We start from the raw sequence: 18557 nt of genomic DNA, 5'->3' as shown, positions 1-18557 counted from the left end.
ACAAAGTAGGAAACCCAACCTACGTTGCTCGCAGCCCGGCCAGAAACAGAGCGGTATTTCCCGGGAATCATGGCAGGAGACAGTCCAAGATCAGTTAGATCTGCCTTAGAAATGACGCTACAGCACAGATTCAGATACCGAAAGGGGTCATCTCCTAGGCAACCCGCTCAAGAGTTACCATGGAAACTTCCATTTCCGGTCTGGTCCTCTCCCAAATCCACTGGTCAAAGCACTCGTTAGAGCCTCTGGTTATATTTGAGGGGCCCAAAATATCAGCATTTCCTCGTTCTATTTTCCCAGTTTCAGAAAAACAGAGCGTTAGGGTGGAGAGGAGAATAAAACGAGGAAGGGGCCGCCACCTCGGTAGCTATGACAACCACCACTTCCGGTCCGTCCCTCTTTACTGCCCACCTCAGCTGGGCCCGCGCGAAATTTGTATCCCTTCGCCTGCTCTCAGGGGATGACTGCTGGGAGGAGGAGGATCTCCAAAAGCCGGGTACTCTCCAAGGTAGGGGCCGCAGTCTGGCACTTTCTCGCGGCCAAAGAAGCAGCAGCCAACACGGAGTCGGCAGGTGAAGGCGCTGGGAGTGCGAGGCCGTGCTGAGGATGCAGGTCCCCAGCTCCCAGCCCCGAGGCCGCTGCCGTGCCCGCCCGCTGCGGCAACACCACCAAGTCCGGGAAGTTGCTCTTTCGCTTCCGCAAAGGACGGGCCTTGCGGCTCTCGTGCGACCGCCTCGTGCGGGGCCGCCGGCGAACTGTTACCCGGGCAGTGACGGCTCCGTCATCTGCTCCGAGCACTTCGCTCCCGCCTGTTTTGATGTCTCTTCGGTTATCCTGGAGAATCTGCGCCTCTCCGAGCGCCTGACACCCGTGGCGGGCGCCGTGTCCATCTTGCACCCGGTGGCCTCCCTGCTGAAACCTAAGGGGAAAGAAGAGGGAGAGGAGCGGGCGGCCGGGGATGGGAGGAGAGCCCCAGGCAGTCAGGCAGCCCGAGGCTACCCCAGGGCAAGCCTCCTGTACACTCCTCTGGCCCGCGAAGAGGGCTTTCGGCTTCACAGATAAAGGGCCACCCAAAGAGTCCCCCGAGGGTCTTACAAGGACCCCAGCCTGTGGCTCGGCTCCTCCACTTACTGTCGTCTTGGGAAAGTCACCTCACCACGAAGGTTTTTGTTAATCGGTGATCTGCAAGAGCCTTTTTACCATTCAGTTCACTTCAGTGGCTCAGTCGTGTCCGACTCTTTGCGACCCCATGAACCGCAGCACGCCAGGTCTCCCTGTCCATCACCAACTCCCGGAGTCCACTCAAACCCATGTCCATTGAGTCGATGATGCCATCCAACCATGTCATCCTCTGTCATCCCCTTCTCCTCCTTCCCTCAATCTTTCCCAGCATCAGGGTCTTTTCCAATGAGTCAGCTCTTCGCATCAGGTGGTCAAACTATTGGAGTTTCAGCTTCAACATCAGTCCTTCCAATGAACACACCCAGGACTGATCTTTAGAATGGACTGGTTGGATCTCCTTGCAGTCCAAGGGACTCTCAAGAGTCTTCTCCAACACCACAGTTCAAAAGCATCAATTCTTCTGTGCTCAGCTTTCTTTATAGTCCAACTCTCACATCCATACATGACCATGGGAAAAACCATAGCCTTGACTAGATGGACCTTTGCTGGCAAAGTAAGGTCTCTCCTTTTTAATATGCTGTCTAGGTTGGTCATAACTTTCCTTCCAAGGAGCAAGCGTCTTTTAATTCCATGGCTATAATCAGCATCTGCAGTGATTTTGGAGCCCAGAAAAATAAAGTCAGCCACTGTTTCCACTGTTTCCCCATCTATTTGCCATGAAGTGATGGGACCAGATGCCATGATCTTAGTTTTCTGTATGTTGAGTTTTAAGCCAACTTTTTCACTCTCCTCTTTCACTTTCATCAAGAGGCTCCTTAATTCTTCTTCACTTTTCGGCCGTAAGTGTGGTGACATCTGCATATCTGAGGTTATTGATATTTCTGCCAGCAATGTTTATACTAGCTTGTGCTGCCTCCAGCCCAGTGTTTCTCAGGATGTACTCTGCATATAAATTAAATAACCTGGGTGACACTATACAGCCTTGACGTACTCCTTTTCCTATTTGGAACCAGTCTGTTGTTCCATGTCAGGTTCTAACTGTTGCTTCCTGACCTGCATACAGGTTTCTCAAGAGGCAGGTCAGGTGGTCTGGGATTCCTATCTTTTCCAGAATTTTCCACAGTTTATTGTGATCCACACAGTCAAAGGCTTTAGCATAGTCAATAAAGCAGAAACAGATGTTTTTCTGCAACTCTCTTGCTTTTTCCATGATCCAGCGGATGTTGGCAATTTGATCTCTGGTGCCTCTGCCTTTTCTAAAACCATCTTGAACATCTGGAATTTCACGGTTCACATATTGCTGAAGCCTGGCCTGGAGAATTTTGAGCATTACTTTACTAGCATGTGAGATGAGTTCAATTGTGTGGTAGTTTGAGCCTTCTTTGGCATTGCCTTTCTTTGCGATTGGAATGAAAACTGACCTTTTCCAGTCATGTTATTTAGCATTAACACTCTGGAATTATAGTTTCTTCTACCTCCTGTTCCCCAAAACACACAAGCATACTCTTTCTTTTCCTTCACATTATAGAGAAGCCTTCACTCTCTGCTCCTGAGTTTTTAAATACAAAGGATTTAATTTGAGTAAATCTCAAGAAATGAGGTACTGTAAATTTTCTGCATAGCATATCATTGCATGATAAGATACAAGAATTATCCATTATACCATCAGAATGGTGGGGGAATGGGAATGCAAGATGCTGATGAAGATAGGGCTTTGCTGATGGACATCCCTTCCCCCTCCTAAACTTCTTCTTGACCAGCTGCCTTTAAATTAAATCGTTCCAGTGAGTTGACTTCTCCTATCCTGCTCTCTTCTGCCTACTTTCTCGGTACTCATAAGATTGATTACACTTATCTTGCATCTGGTCACTACTGCCTTCTTCCCAACTTCCCAACTTCTCAGCCTTCTTTGAGTTAGTCAAACTTCAGCCCGATCACCATAACATAGATTAACTTATGACTTCATTGGATCGAAAATGTGTTCAGTTTTAGAGATAGGAAGAGTTCACCAAGAAGTCAGTGGACCTGTAACTGACATTCTGGTTGTGAATATACAGAGGTATTCTTGAATTTTAGAGCTGAAGAAAACCTGAGTGATCATATAGCCTAGATTCACAATTTCTGCACAAGGAAGCCAATCCAAGGTTAATTTCCTCAGGAGCCTATAATCTTTTCTGTAGGTGCAATCACCAGACAGAAACTTTCTGCAATACCAACCTCCTTTCTACATGGGGTGGGTGCTTAAGACCCTTTAATGATGTCCAGCAATCATTAAGGTGGAGAATAAAATTATTAACAAAGTCCCTGCATGCTTTTTGCCCCTGCTTGCAACAGCAGGCCTGCTCCAATCCATGGTCTTTGCTGCTCACTGTGCACCCATCATGCTGATCTTTTCTGTTTTTGAACATACTGTATTCTCTCCTACCAAGCATTTTCTGAATTATTTCATATAATGCCCTGGAATTATGCCCCTGCCATTCCCCATCATCACCGATTAAATCCTTTTACTTAAAAAATCTGTTCAAACATCCTGCCCTTTTCATCTCCTAATTTTATATTCTCATTCTTCAAACACTTCAGTAGCACATACACTTCAGTTGCACTCATCACAGTTGTCATGAAATAGTTATGTATTTTGCTTAATATAATGTTTGTCCTCACATTAGAATGGAAGCTCTCTGACCGCAGGGCTCTTATCTGGTTTGTTCATTATTGTATCGTCAGTAACTAGAACAATATTTTGTAAATTTAAGGAATTCAGTAAATATTTGAGGGATGATTATATGACTATGAAAACAGTACAATGGAATTACTAATTTCTTTAGTACAATGGAATTTCAGTTCTCTGCCAATTTCCCTTCTCACTAACCTGTATAGCACTCAAGAAATCTCTGCCTTTTCCTTGAACCAACTATCCACCACCATTACCTAGCCAGTCTTTACCCAAGCCCGTATTTATACTTCTGTCAATAGATATATGTTAATATGTAGTAAAAGAGTTAAATATTAAACATGTGCCACACACATCTTTATACTGTTTTTCTCTTTTTCATAATTCTACCATCTAATCAAAAACTAGGAGAAAAGCCAGGCTAATAACACAACCAAACATTTTATAATACAACAAAGGCTAACTATTAAGAAATCCAGAATAGATACCAACTCTGTTTTTCAGTTAATAAAGATATCCAGCCAGCATTTCTAACAATCCATATTACATTACTATATATGTGGAGTTATTAGGAGACTGTGTAGGTTTTAATAATAGTACTTTAAAAGTATATCAATAAATAGACTTGATAGCAATAAATAGTTTTAGCCTTGATAGCAATAAATTTAGATTTGATAGCAGTAAATTTTTAGCCAGATCTTGACCCCAGTAGCATCTCTAAAAAACATTACCTGTGCCCCCACTTCTCACTCCTTCTTCCCCCGCTCACTTTTTCTTTTCAGGACAAACTGACTAAACAGCAAATTTCCAGTCATTCTACAACATTTATTGAGGAGCTGTTGTAAACATGGGCTTCTCTGGTGGCTTGGTGGTGAAGAATCCACCTGCCAATGCAGAAGATGCCAGTTTGATCCCTGGGTTGGGAAGATCCCCTGGAAAAGGAAATGGCAACCCATTCCAGTGTTCTTGGGACTTCCCTACTGGCACAGATGATAAAGAATCCGCCTGCAATGAAGGAGACCTGGGTTCGATCCCTGGTTTGGAAAGATCCTTTGGAGAAGGGCATGGCAACCCACTCCAGTCCAGTATTCCTGCCTGGGAAATCCCAAGGACAGAGGAGCCTGTTGGGCTACAGTCCATGGGAACACAAAAGAGTCAGACACAACTTTGCAACTAAACAACAATTGTAAACACTGTTTTAGGTGCTTGGTGCTATAGGTAGATAAATAGAAGTATGAATGTAGGCTATCTTCAGGGAGCTTGAGGAAAGATTAGGCACCACCCCCAAGGAAGAAAGGGGATTCTGATGAGCACCATACACTGGTAATTTGTTTCATATAGCTAGGATTATTGTCTCTCCTTAACTATTAATTTTGCATCCTTGATTTCTAACCCAACTGTATTTTTTAAACTTTAAATTCTGATACAGCAAAGTACAGCAAAGTGCTTAGATCATTAAATGACCAGAAGCTGAGCAAGTGTAACCACTATGTAAGTCAAAGAAATAAAACATTACTAGCAACTCAAGAGCCCAAGCCTCAGTCCCTCAGCCCTCCTCAAAGCAACCAAGTTTGCTTTCTTTTGAACTTAATATAAGTAGATTCATATTGTTGGCATTTCTTGCATCTGGCTTTTTTATTCAACATTATATTTGTGAGATTTATCCATGTTGTTGCATATAATATAGCAGTAATTTGTTTGCATTATTATATACCAATCCATTGTTCAAATATACCAATTTTTTTTCATGTCTTCTATTGTTGGACATTTAGATTGTTACCATTTGAGGGCCATTTTAAGTAACACTGCTGTAAATATCCTTCTGTGTGTCTTTTTCATATGATCTCCCTTAAGATTGACTAGTTTGATCTCCTTACTGTCCAACACTTTCAGGTATCTTCTCCAACACTACAGTTCAAAGGCATCAATTGTTCGGAATTCTGCTTTCTTTCTGGTCCAGCTCTCACAACCATACATGACCACTGGGAAGACCATAGCCTTGACGATACAGACCTTTGTTGGCAGAGTAATGTTTCTACTGTTCAACACACTGTCTAGGTTTGTCATTGCTTTCCTGCCAAGAAGCAATCGTCTTCTGATTTCATGGCTGCAGTCACTGTCTGCAGTGATTTAGGAGCTCAAGAAGAGGAATCTGTCACTACTTCCACCTTTTCCCCTTCTATTTGCCATGCAATAATGGAGAAGACTCTTGAGGGTCCCTTGTACCGCAAGGAGATCCAACCAGTCCATTCTAAAGGAGATCAATCCTGGGTGTTCATTGGAAGGACTGATGCTAAAGCTGAAACTCCAATACTTTGGCCACCTCATGCGACGAGTTGACTCACTGGAAAAGACTCTGATGCTGGGAAAGGTTGGGGGCGGGAGGAGACGGGGACGACAGAGAATGAGATGGCTGGATGGCATCACCGACTCTGTGGACATGAGTTTGGGTGAACTCCGGGAGTTGGTGATGGACAGGGAGGCCTAGCGTGCTGTGATTCATGGGGTCGTGGAGAGTCGGACACGACTGAGTGACTAAACTGAACTGAACTGAACTGAACTGAACTGAATGGGGCCAGATGCCATGATCTTCGTTTTTTAATATTTAGTCTTAAGCCGGCTCTTTTACTTCTCCTCCTTCACCCTCATCAATTCTGCCGCTAGAGTGCTATCATCCTCGTATCTGAGGTGGTCGTTTCTCCCACCTGTCTCAGCTCCAGCTTGTGACTCATCCAGTTTGGCATGTCTCATGATGGGCTCAGCATATAGGTTAAACAAACAGGGTGACAGCAGACAACCTTGTACCCCTTCTCAATCAGTTGTTTCATACAAGATTCTAACTGTTGCTTCTAGATCTGCATACAGGTTTCAGACTACTAGCAGCATAATCAGAGTTTATGTTGTTTCACATTCTTCCCTACACTTAGGTTGTCAGTCTTTCACACTGAGTCCTTTTGAAGGGTTTACTTTGCATTTTTCATTTCATAGATGAAATTAAGGAACAGCTTTTCAAATGTTAATTGAACATTTGGATAGCCTCCTGAGTGATAATGCCCATTTTTCTGTTGGATTCTCTTTTTCTTATTGATTTAGAGTTCTTAAAAAATTTTGTCCTCGTATCCTCTTCTCCTCTTCACTCTTAATGGTGTTTTTTGTTGTACTGAGCTTTTTTCTTTCTTTCTTTTTTTTTTTGATGTACTTAGTTCTTAATTTTAATGTAAGCCAACCTAACAATCTTTTTCTGAATACTTAATGCTTAAAACATTATACTTTGCTTTTCTCCATAAACTTACTGTTTCTAGTTTTTACATTTATAACTACAATCCATTCAGTGTTTTTCTTTATGAGGGGGAGTTTGTTTCATTTTTTCCTCATAGAGAGGTATCCTATTGACTAAGCGTCTTTTATGGAAAAGACTAGCATTTCCTCATTGTCCTGCAGTGTCAACTTTCTCATAAATCAAGTTGTTGTACACACATTAGCCTGTTTCGACATTTTAAAATTCTGCTCCATTTACCGGTTTGCAAATCTTTACACCATTATCACAGTGCTTTAATTACTATAGCTTATGTTAAGAATTAATATCCAGGACTTCCCTTGTGGTCCAGTGGCTAAGACTCCGTGCTCCCAATGCAGGGGGCCTAGGTTCAACCCCTGGTCAAGGGACTAGATTCCATATGCTGCAACCAAAGATTCCACATGCCGCAACTGAAAAAAAGATCTCACATGCCATCCCACATGCCACAACTAAAGACCCAGCCTAGCCAAATAAATTAAAAAATAATAATATTAATTAATACTCATTTGGCATATTTTCCTGATAAATGCTTATTTTCAATAATGATTGTTTTCTATGCCATTGGTTTAAATGTACTTTCTAAAATTCTTAATTCTTATAAGCACTTAATCTAAATCAAAGTTGAGGTAATTGAGTAAGTCATTTTACTTTATATCAAGTTTACTATTGAAATTAAAAATCACAGAACATGGAAAACGAAACATGTGGTCATTGCATAGCCAAGGAAAATTAATATCCAGATGACTAATTCCTCTTGCCTCGTTCATCTTCCTTATCCGTTCATCTGTTGATGAGCCCTCAGGTTGCTTCCATATCTTAGCTATTGTAAATAATGCTGCTATGAACCTTGAGCTGCACATTGAAGGGTTTACAGTATTTTTCTTTAATTTTTAAAGGCCTTACTTTTTTTAGAAAAGTTTTAGGTTCCCAGCACAATTGAGAGGAAGATAGGTTTCCCATTTACCCACTGCACCCACACACTCATAGCCTTCTCCATTATCAACATCCCCCACCAGAGTGGTCCATTTGTTCCAGCTGATGAACCTACACTGATATATCATTATCGCCCAAAGTCCATCCTTAACATTACAGTTCACTCTCTCATCTTTCTACTTTTTCAGTTTTTATTTACCATTCTTCTCTTTAACTTCTTGAGCATTAAATTAGACCATTGATTTTCAGGATTTTTGTAGTGAATGGCAGATGGAGCAGCTGAGATTGACATGCTTATTTCCCAAAAGTAGAGTTCAGTAGAGTGGTATTATTTGAGGAGAAACTCCTGAAATGAAGATACATTAGAAATACATTGTGAAATACTTTTTAAAATGGTGTTAAAACTGCAATCTAACTTAATCAAGCTTAATAAAATTTTTCTATAGTATTATGTACATTTAAGCATAAATGTACATAATGAGCATAGCATTGACTGAATCCCACAAGTTTTAGATTTCAGATATTTTTATTACTTAGTGAAAAACATCGTCTAATTTCCACTGTAATTTTATCATGGGTTTAGAAGTATATTAAACATTTCCAAACATGCAGGCATTTTGTAGTTGTATTTTTGTTACAGACTTCTAGGTCAATTATACTGTCACCAGAGAATATACAACATATGGATTTAATCTTTTGAAATGTGTTGAAACTATAAGAGGCCTAACATGGGTCAGTTTTTACGAATGTTCTGTGTACACTTGAGATGAACATGCATTCTGCAGGTGGGTACGTTTCTCCGTATATGTCTATTAATCATGTTGTTTAAATTTCTTATCCCTGTGGAATTTTTGCCTACTTACTAGTTACTGAGAGAGGTATGTTAAAAATCTTCCACCTCAGTTTTTAATTTACATATTTAGCCTTCTAACTGTAACAATTTTGTGTTACGTATTTTGAAGCTGTGTTATTATTTAGCACTAATGGCAATGGTTTTTCCCGTGGTCATGTATGGATGTGAGAGTTGGACTGTGAAGAAAGCTGATCGCCGAAGAATCGATGCTTTTGAACTGTGGTGTTGGAGAAGACTCTTGAGAGTCCCTTATACTGCAAGGAGATCCAACCAGTCCATTCTAAAGGAGATCAATCCTGGATGTTCATTGGAGGGACTGATGCTAAAGCTGAAACTCCAATACTTTGGCCACCTCATGAGACGAGTTGACTCACTGGAAAAGACTCTGATGCTGGGAAAGGTTGGGGGCGGGAGGAGAAGGGGACGACGGAGAATGAGATGGCTGGATGGCATCACCGACTCTGTGGACATGAGTTTGAGTGTACTCCGGGAGTTGGTGATGGACAGGGAGGCCTGGCGTGCAGTGATTCATGGGGTCGCGGAGAGTCGGACACGACTGAGCGACTGAACTGAACTGAACTGAACTGAACTGAATAGAGCAATGCCAGCTTTCTGTAGGTTAATGTTGCCATAGTACATCTTTTTACACTCTTTTTATTTCAGTCTTTCTGTATCCTTAAGAGTTTAGGCATTACTGTGTCTTATGGTTGTCCTTTTGAATAGAATATATCTTTTGTCTCCTCCCCGAGTTTTTCTCTTTGTTTTCCAATTTTTCTATAATATGCATAGATATGGTTTCCTTTGTTTTCATTTACTCGTTTATATTTGGCTGCGCTGGGTCTTCATTGCTGTGTGTGAACTTTCTCTAGTTGCAGTAGGTGGGGCTACTTTGTAGTTGTGGTGGGTGGGCTTCTCATTCTGGTGGCTTCTCTTGTTGTGGAGCACAGGCTCTAGGGTGTTGGGCTCAGTATTTGCTGCTCGTGGGCTCTAGATGCACAGATTCAGTAGTTGTGGTGCAGGGGTTTAGTTGCCCCCTGGCATGTGGAATCTTCCCGGACCAAGGATCAAACGCATGTCCCCTGCATTGGCAGACAGATTCTTAACCACTAGACCACTAGGAAGTCCCCTTTGTTTTTATTTTAGTATACATTTAGTACTTTTATTTTAGAATACATTTAGTACTTTTGTAAAACCATGATTAATGCCTTCTATTCATTTTGGTAAATTCTCAGATATTACTTGTTCAAATATTGTTTCAGTCCAATTCTCTCTGTTTTACTTTGGAGCTACAATTAATTTTACTTGTTATGCTTTTTCATCTTATCTGCTATTTGTTTTAATGACCGTTTCTATAGTCTCTATCATTTTGTCTTTCTCTCCCTCATTCTAAATATTTTCTTTTGACTCATGTTCCAGTTGATTAATATCTGGAAATTCTGTTTCTTAAGCTTTTAATATAAATAAGTGATCATGTATGTGCACAAAAGATTTATATTTAAAGATTTCTAATATTATGGATTATTTTAATAAATTATAGTTTATCTGTACAGTAGATTATATACAGCCATAAAAATTATATGTAGACTATTTAATAACATAGAAACATGTATTAAAGAAGAAAATAAGATTATAAAACATATGATCAGAATTTAAATAAATAAAAGACAGAGATAAGAAATATACCAAAATATGAAGTTGTTAACTATAAATATTGGAATTATGGCTAATTTTTTCTTTTTGCTTCTCCATTTGGCACAAATTTCCTTCAGTGATAAAATGTTGTTATAAAGAGAACAAAAGTTATTCCTTAAAGCCTGAATAAATTCCTAAAACTCCGTTTTATCAGCTGTACATATGTTTTGTAAAGAAATATATACATATTCTAGACTTTTATAATGCTTGGCTTAGAAGTAGACATAGATGTCAAAATTAGTCATAATTTTATAAACACAAAGATAAGATTGCAATTTTTATTTAAATCCTCAAAAATAATAGGTGTAATTATTGATGTTACAAAGGGACTCTTTACTAAAATTTCTTCATAAAGTTTCTTTAACTTGGGTATTAATAGCTTGTGCAAAGATGGGCTCAATAAAGGACAGAAATGGTATGGACCTAACAGAAGCAGAAGATATTAAGAAGAGGTGGCAAGAATACACAGAAGAACTGTACAAAAAAGATCTTCACGACCAAGATAATCACAATGGTGTGATCACTCACCTAGAGCCAGACATCCTGGAATGTGAAGTCAAGTGGGCCTTAGGAATCATCACTACAAACAAAGCTAGTGGAGGTGATAGAATTCCAGTGGAGCTGTTTCAAATCCTAAAAGATGATGCTGTGAAAGTGCTTCACTCAATATGCCAAGAAATTTGGAAAACTGATTAGTGGCCACAGGACTGGAAAAGGTCAGTTTTCATTCCAATCCCAAAGAAAGGCAATGCAAAGAATGCTCAAACTACCGCACAATTGCACTCATCTCACACGCTAGTAAAGTAATGCTCAAAATTCTCCAAGCCAGGCTTCAGCAATACGTGAACTGTGAACTTCCAGATGTTCAGCTGGTTTTAGGAAAGGCAGAGGAACCAGAGATCAAGTTGCCAACATCCGATGGATCATGGAAAAAGCAAGAGAGTTCCAGAAAAACATCTATTTCTGCTTCATTGACTATGCCAAAGCCTTTGACTGTGTGGATCACAATAAACTATGGAAAATTCTGGAAAAGATAGGAATTCCAGACCACCTGACCTGCCTCTTGAGAAACCTGTGTGCAGGTCAGGAAGCAACAGTTAGAACTGGACATGGAACAACAGACTAGTTCCAAATAGGAAAACGAGTACATCAAGGCTCCCTGCTTATATTGTCACCCTGCTTATTTAACTTATATGCAGAGTACATCCTGAGAAACACTGGGCTGGATGAAGCACAAGCTGGAATCAAGATTGCTGGGAGAAATATCAATAACCTCAGATATGTGGATGACACCATCCTTATGGCAAAGCAACAGTTAGAACTGGACATGGAACAACAGACTGGTTCCAAATAGGAAAAGGTGTACGTCAAGGTTGTATATTGTCACCTTGCTTATTTAACTTATATGCAGAGTACATCATGAGGAACGCTGGGCTGGAAGAAGCACAAGCTGGAGTCAAGATTGCTGGGAGAAATATCAATAACCTCAGATATGCAGATGACACTACCCTTATGGCAGAAAGTGAAGAGGAACTCAAAAGCCTCTTGATGAAAGTGAAAGAGGAGAGTGAAAAGGTTGGTTTGAAGCTCAACATTCAGAAAACAAAGATCATGGCATCTGGTCCCATCACTTCATGGGAAATAGATGGAAAAACAGTGGAAACAGTGTCAGACTTTGTTTTTTTGGGCTCCAAAATCACTGCAGATGCTGATTGCAGCCATGAAATTAAAAGACGCTTGCTCCTTGGAAGGAAAGTTATGACCAACCTTGATAGTATATTAAAAAGCAGAGACATTACTTTGCCAACCAAGGTCCGTCTAGTCAAGGCAATGGTTTTTCCCGTGGTCATGTATGGTTGTGAGAGTTGGACTGTGAAGAAGGCTGATCGCCGAAGAATCGATGCTTTTGAACTGTGGTGTTGGAGAAGACTCTTGAGAGTCCCTTATACTGCAAGGAGATCCAACCAGTCCATTCTAAAGGAGATCAATCCTGGATGTTCATTGGAGGGACTGATGCTAAAGCTGAAACTGCAATACTTTGGCCACCTCATGCGACGAGTTGACTCACTGGAAAAGACTCTGATGCTGGGAAAGGTTGGGGGCGGGAGGAGAAGGGGACGACGGAGAATGAGATGGCTGGATGGCATCACCGACTCTGTGGACATGAGTTTGAGTGTACTCCGGGAGTTGGTGATGGACAGGGAGGCCTGGCGTGCTGTGATTCATGGGGTCGCGGAGAGTCGGACACGACTGAGCGACTGAACTGAACTGAACTGAAAGAAGAATTAAAGAGCCTCTTGATGAAAGTGAAAGAGGAGAGTGAAAAGGTTGGCTTAAAGCTCAACATTCAGAAAACTAAGATCATGGCATCCGGTCCCATCACTTCATGGCAAATAGATGGGGAAACAATGGAAACCGTGGCAGCTGACTATATTTTTTGGGGCTCCAGAATCACTGCAGATGGTGATTGCAGCCATGGAATTAAAAGGCACTTGCTCCTTGGAAGGAAAGTTATGACCAACCTAGACAGCATATTAAAAAGGAGAGACATTACTTTGCCAACAAAGGTCCGTCTAGTCAAGGCTATGGTTTTTCCAGTGGTCATGTATGGATGTGAGAGTTGGACTATAAAGAAAGCTGAGTGCCTAAGAATTGATGCTTTTGAGCTGTGGTATTGGAGAAGACTCTTGAGAGTCCCTTGGACAGCGAGGAGATCCAACCAGTCCATCCTAAAGGAGGTCAGTCCTGGGTGTTCATTGGAAGGACTGATGTTGAAGCTGAAACTCCAATCCTCTGGCCACCTGATGCGAAGGGCTGACTCATTGGAAAAGACCCTGATGCTGGGAAAGATTGAGGGCAGGAGGAGAAGGGGACGACAGAGGATGAGATGGTTGGATGGCATCACTGACTCAGTGGAAATGAGTTTGGGTAAACTCTGGGAGTTGGTGATGGACAGGGAGGCCTTGCATGCTGCAGTTCATGGAGTGGCAAAGAGTCGGACACAACTGAGCGACTGAACTGAACTGAACTGAACAGCAACCAAAGATGCTCACTGAAATATTTTTTTCCACGGTCTAGTTAAAATTACAAAGCACTTCTTTTCATTTCTCTATCATTTATTTTTTCTTCCCACAACCCTTCTTTCATTTTCCATATACCTTTTCTTAGCCTCTCCACGTAATTTGTAGGTACTCAGTTTTACATTACCTTCTAAATATCCAAATTCTCTTCCTTTCTACCTCTTAGTTTCCATACAAATAAAAATTTCCATTTCACACTGTAATTTTTCTCAGGAAAGCATTAAAAACAGTAAAGCCAATCATGTCATCTTACTGAAGTATTCCTTATAATGTATAGAGGACTGATGATTATGTTTTCTAAAATAATGTTACTGCTTTACGGTAATATTTGGTACTATTACAATAATAACTAGTAGTAGTATCTCTTCCAGCTGTTAATTTGGGGGAAATATAATGGGTTGTTAACAAATAGCTTAATAGCAAATAGATTCCTGCTTGACCACAGTGCTTAGCAATTTTTAATTTAGAAATAGTAAAGAACAGTATGGCAGAGTTCTTAAGAACTTGGCCTATCGAGCCAGCTTGCCTAGGTTCAAATTCTAGCCTTCCTGATATGTGACGTTGATAAGTATTATCTGTACTCTTTTACTACTTATAACTTTAAAGAAATAAAGCCATATAAAGTAGACCTTGCCTTTGATATAATTCTCCTCTGATTTATATTTTTAGATTGCATGTGAGAATCAAGTTATATAAACACAATGGATGTAGGCCTGCATATATCTTTTGTAATTATTGTTTTTGGTGTCTTCGGCTAAATACCCATGAGTGGAATTGTTGGATCATGGTAGTTCTATATTTAATTGTTTGAGAAATCTCTTTATTTTCCATAGTGGCTGCACCAATTTACATTCCCATCGACAGCTCAGGAAAGGCTTCCCTTTTTCCAACATCCTTGCCAATACCCGCTATTTGTTATCTTTTTGATAATAGCCATTGTGACAGGTATGAGGTGATATCTCATCGTAGTTTTGACTTGCATTCCCATGATGATTAGTGATGTTGAGTATCTTTTCATGTGTCTGTTGGTCTCTGTATGTCTTCTTTGGAAAAATACCTGTTCAGATCCTTTACCCATTTTTCTATTGGGCTGAGTTTTGTTATTGGGTTGAATTCTTTTTATTTTGGATATTAACCCCTCATCAGATATATCATTTGAAAATATCTTCTCCCATTAAAGTAGGCAGACTTCTAGTTTTAGCGATAGCTTCCTTTGCTGTGCAAAGGCTGTGGCTTTATTTTAAATAGAATATGCTACTGCTGCTAAGTCACTTCAGTCGTGTCCGACTCTGTGTGACCCCATAGACGGAAGCCCACCAGGCTCCCCTGTCCCTGGGATTCTCCAGGCAAGAACACTGGAGTGGGCTGCCATTTCCTTCTCCAATTAAATAGAATTTAGGGAACTTATAGTTTATATATTACTATTTACTTTTTGCATACATATTTTTATTATAAAATTTTCTTTTATTATGGATGAGTTTATTGGGGGGTTATATTTACCTCAACATCTTCCATATTATTCTTCATTTATTTATTTAATAAATACTTACTAAACATACTTGTGCCAGACAGTTGCCCTAGACACTAAGGATACCTTGATGAATAACACAGACAAAGATTCTGCCCTCTTGGTGCTGAGCTTTTAGTGAGAAGCCAGACAATAAACAAGGAAATAAATTTAGTGATTATTGTTTTGAAGAAAATCAGCAGAGTAAGATGGTAGAGCATCATTCGGGTGGGGGAGAGCATTTACTCTTTTAGGTAGGGTAGTCAGTAAAGGCCTCTATGACGATACAATATATGATCAGAGACCTGAATGATCAGAAGAAAGTGAAAGTCGTTCAGTTGTGTCCAACTCTTTGTGACCTCATGGACTATACAGTCCCTGGAATTCTCCAGGCAAGAGTACTGGAGTGTGTAGCCTTTCCCTTCCCCAGGAGATCTTCCCAACTCAGGGATCAAACTCAGGTCTCCTGTACTGCAGCAGATTCTTTACCAGCTGAGCCACCAGGGAAGCCCAAGAGTACTGCAGTGGGTAGCCTATCCCTTCTCTAGCAGATCTTCCTGACCCAGGAGTTGAACCAGAGTCTCCAGCATTGCAGGGGGATTCTTTACCAACTGAGCTATCAGGAACAGCACATGCTTTGGAATTTGAGGAATAGCAAGAAGGCTAAGGTGTCACTGGACATGATGAACTAGGCAGAGAATGATTAGAGATGAGATTGGTGTGGTATATAGGACCATACCACCTAAGACATTTAAGGTCACAAGCGTTTTATTCTGGGATTAAATTCTGTTTTGAATGTATTCTTTGAGCTGGCTTCAGTTCAGTTCAGTTCAGTCACTCAGTCATGTCCGACTCTCCGTGACCCCATGAATCACAGCATGCCAGGCCTCCCTGTCCATCACCAACTCCCGGAGTTCACTCAAACTCATGTCCACAGAGTCGATGATGCCATCCAGCCATCTCATTCTCTGTCGTCCCCTTCTCCTCCCACCCCCAACCTTTCCTAGCATGAGAGTCTTTTCCAGTGAGTCAACTCGTCACATGAGGTGGCCAAAGTATTGCAGTTTCAGCTTTAGCATCAGTCCTTCCAATGAACACCCAGGACTGATCTCCTTTAGAATGGACTGGTTGGATCTCCTTGCAGTACAAGGGACTCTCAAGAGTCTTCTCCAACACCACAGTTCAAAAGCATCAATTCTTCGGCAATCAGCTTTCTTCACAGTCCAACTCTCACATCCATACATGACCACGGGAAAAACCATAGCCTTGAGCTGGCTTAGCTAGTATTTATTTCTTATTCTTAAAAAACTTGATTAGATACACATGTAAAACCATGTGTATCTCTCACTTAGGTGAGAGAAGAAAGATATGGCAAGTGTGAATATAAAATTTGATCAGTCAAAAATAAGCCTCTAGGAATTCTGGAAAGATGGTAGTCGTGAACGGTGTCATTTCTTTAAATCTCCCCAAATTTTTCCATGAAAGCAAATAGAGTATTTGCTACTCTGCTAGTAGCAATAAAGCTTGTACCAGATTAACCCTCCCATGGATGCCATGTAAATTTGGGGAAGAAACATACCAGACAGCTCTGGAGGGGGGTGCTAGGGAGCATCTAAAGCAAGTAGGATCATGAAGTCAGTCTTTAAGAGCTGAGTTGCACTAGGGGAGATGTCCTGTATGTGCTTTTCCACCTGGGTACACTCCCTGTTCCATACTGTGAAAGGCAGTAGAACTCAGGCAGAAAACTACAGCCTTACTGGCTTGAGGAGTCAACGGTGAAAATTAAGGACTATCAGAATGAAAAGTAATAGTAATGGAAAATGAGAAGCCACTCAGGAGAGGGAACAAAAATCTGCTTACAAATTCTACCCAGATCCTTGACTAACTTTTATGTTTGTTGGAGAGACCTCAAGGGACCCAGTAAAAAGCAGCAGTTGGAAGCCTTACTTTAGTTGCAATCCATCATAGTGGGAACAGGGAGTTTGATTCCAGCCAAGTTAACTGGCTATTTGAACAAAATCCATCATGCTTTGGAAGAAGAAAACAGAATTTATCATCCAAAATATCCTGTGCAAAATTTAGAATTATTATTTATGCAGAAATATTGGAAAGCATGACTTATAATCAAGACAAAAATAATTGATAGAAACCAACCCCAAGATAACCAGAAGTTGCGATTACCAGGCAAGAACTTTAAAGGAGCTATTATAAATATGTTTAAAGAGGAAAATATAGCAGTATGGAAAGAAGACTTAGGGAATCTCTGCAGAGAAAAGGAAGCTATAAAAAAGAGCCAAATGAAAGTTCTAGAACTGAAAACAGACTATCAAAACTGACACAACAGAAAATCTGAATAGCTTTACAGTTATTAAAGAACTTGAATTTATAATTATCCTTCCTTTCACAAAGAAAAGTCTAGGCCCAGATGACTTCACTTATAAATTCTATCAAACCCATAAGAAAAAATGTCAATGTTACACAGCTCTTTCAAGAGAAATGGACTGGCAAACACTTGATTTCATGTTATCAGTTTAACATCACTCTATTACCAAAACTAGGAAAAAAAAAAATTATAAGAAAAGAAATTACAGGCCTACATCCCCTGTGAAGTAGATGCAAATATATTTAATTTTTAGCAAACATATCCTGTAATATATTATAAGACTAATATAACATTTCCAAGGATAGTTTAGCTTAGCAATGCAAGGTTATCTTTACATTAAAAAATCAGTGGATGTAGGGACTTCCCTGGCAGTCCAGTGGGTAAGACTCCCAATGCAGGGGGCCCATGTTCAATCCCTGCTTGGGGAACTGTATCCCATATATTACAACTGAGAGTTCGCATATACCACAGTGAAGAGTGAAGATCCTGTGTGGTGCAGATAAGACCCGGAGCAGCCAAGTGAATAAATAAACACTTTTTTAAAAAAAATCAATGTCATTTACCACATTGAGAGAACAAAGGATACAAACCATATCAGTTCATTAGATTTAGAAAGAATATTTGACCTCAACATCCATTCATGATTTAAAAAAATAAAGGAAACCTCTTAGTAAAATAGGAATAGGAGGGAACTTAATTTCTCAATCTGATGAATGGCAGCTGTGAAGTCTATGCTAATAATATCATAGTTAATGTTCAGGGGCCAAAAGCTTTATTCTTAAGATCAGGAACAAGGCAAAGATATCCATTCTTCAATATTCCTATTTAACATTCTGCTAAAGATCCTAATTAGTTCAGTAAATAGAAAAAGAAAGAAAATACATAGACTTTTAAAAGGAAGATAAAAATCTGTTTCTTCCTATAGATGACATGATCATATACATGGAATGCCTATAGGATCTATAGGAAAGCTACTAGAGCCAATAATGAGTTAATAGTCAAAGTACAAAAATCAACT

General features: G+C 40.3%; 1 protein-coding gene across 5 annotated transcripts in view; it reads right to left on the bottom strand.

Annotated features, from left to right (window-relative positions):
* Positions 1-197, bottom strand: part of LRRC49 (leucine rich repeat containing 49) — a 162639-nt gene extending 162442 nt beyond the window's left edge. For 2 of the 5 annotated variants that reach the window (XM_055436705.2, XM_055436707.2), the window contains exon 1: positions 24-134. Coding sequence is in view for 2 of the 5 variants with exons in the window: in XM_055436698.2 (XP_055292673.2) it covers positions 24-71 (48 nt within the window). In the remaining 3 variants the exon portion in view is untranslated. Of the gene's footprint in view, positions 1-23 lie in introns of all 5 variants that reach the window. The other 3 variants (XM_055436698.2, XM_055436702.2, XM_055436706.2) reach the window with 3 other exon arrangements.
* Positions 198-18557: the final 18360 nt, after the last annotated feature.

Source organism: Moschus berezovskii, chromosome 9 (genome assembly GCF_049115385.1).
Source record: "Moschus berezovskii isolate FMDL1 chromosome 9, NW_MosBer_1.0, whole genome shotgun sequence".
NCBI lineage: Eukaryota > Metazoa > Chordata > Mammalia > Artiodactyla > Moschidae > Moschus > Moschus berezovskii.
Note: the sequence above shows the minus strand (reverse complement) of the source record. Positions and strands in the feature narration are given on the sequence as shown.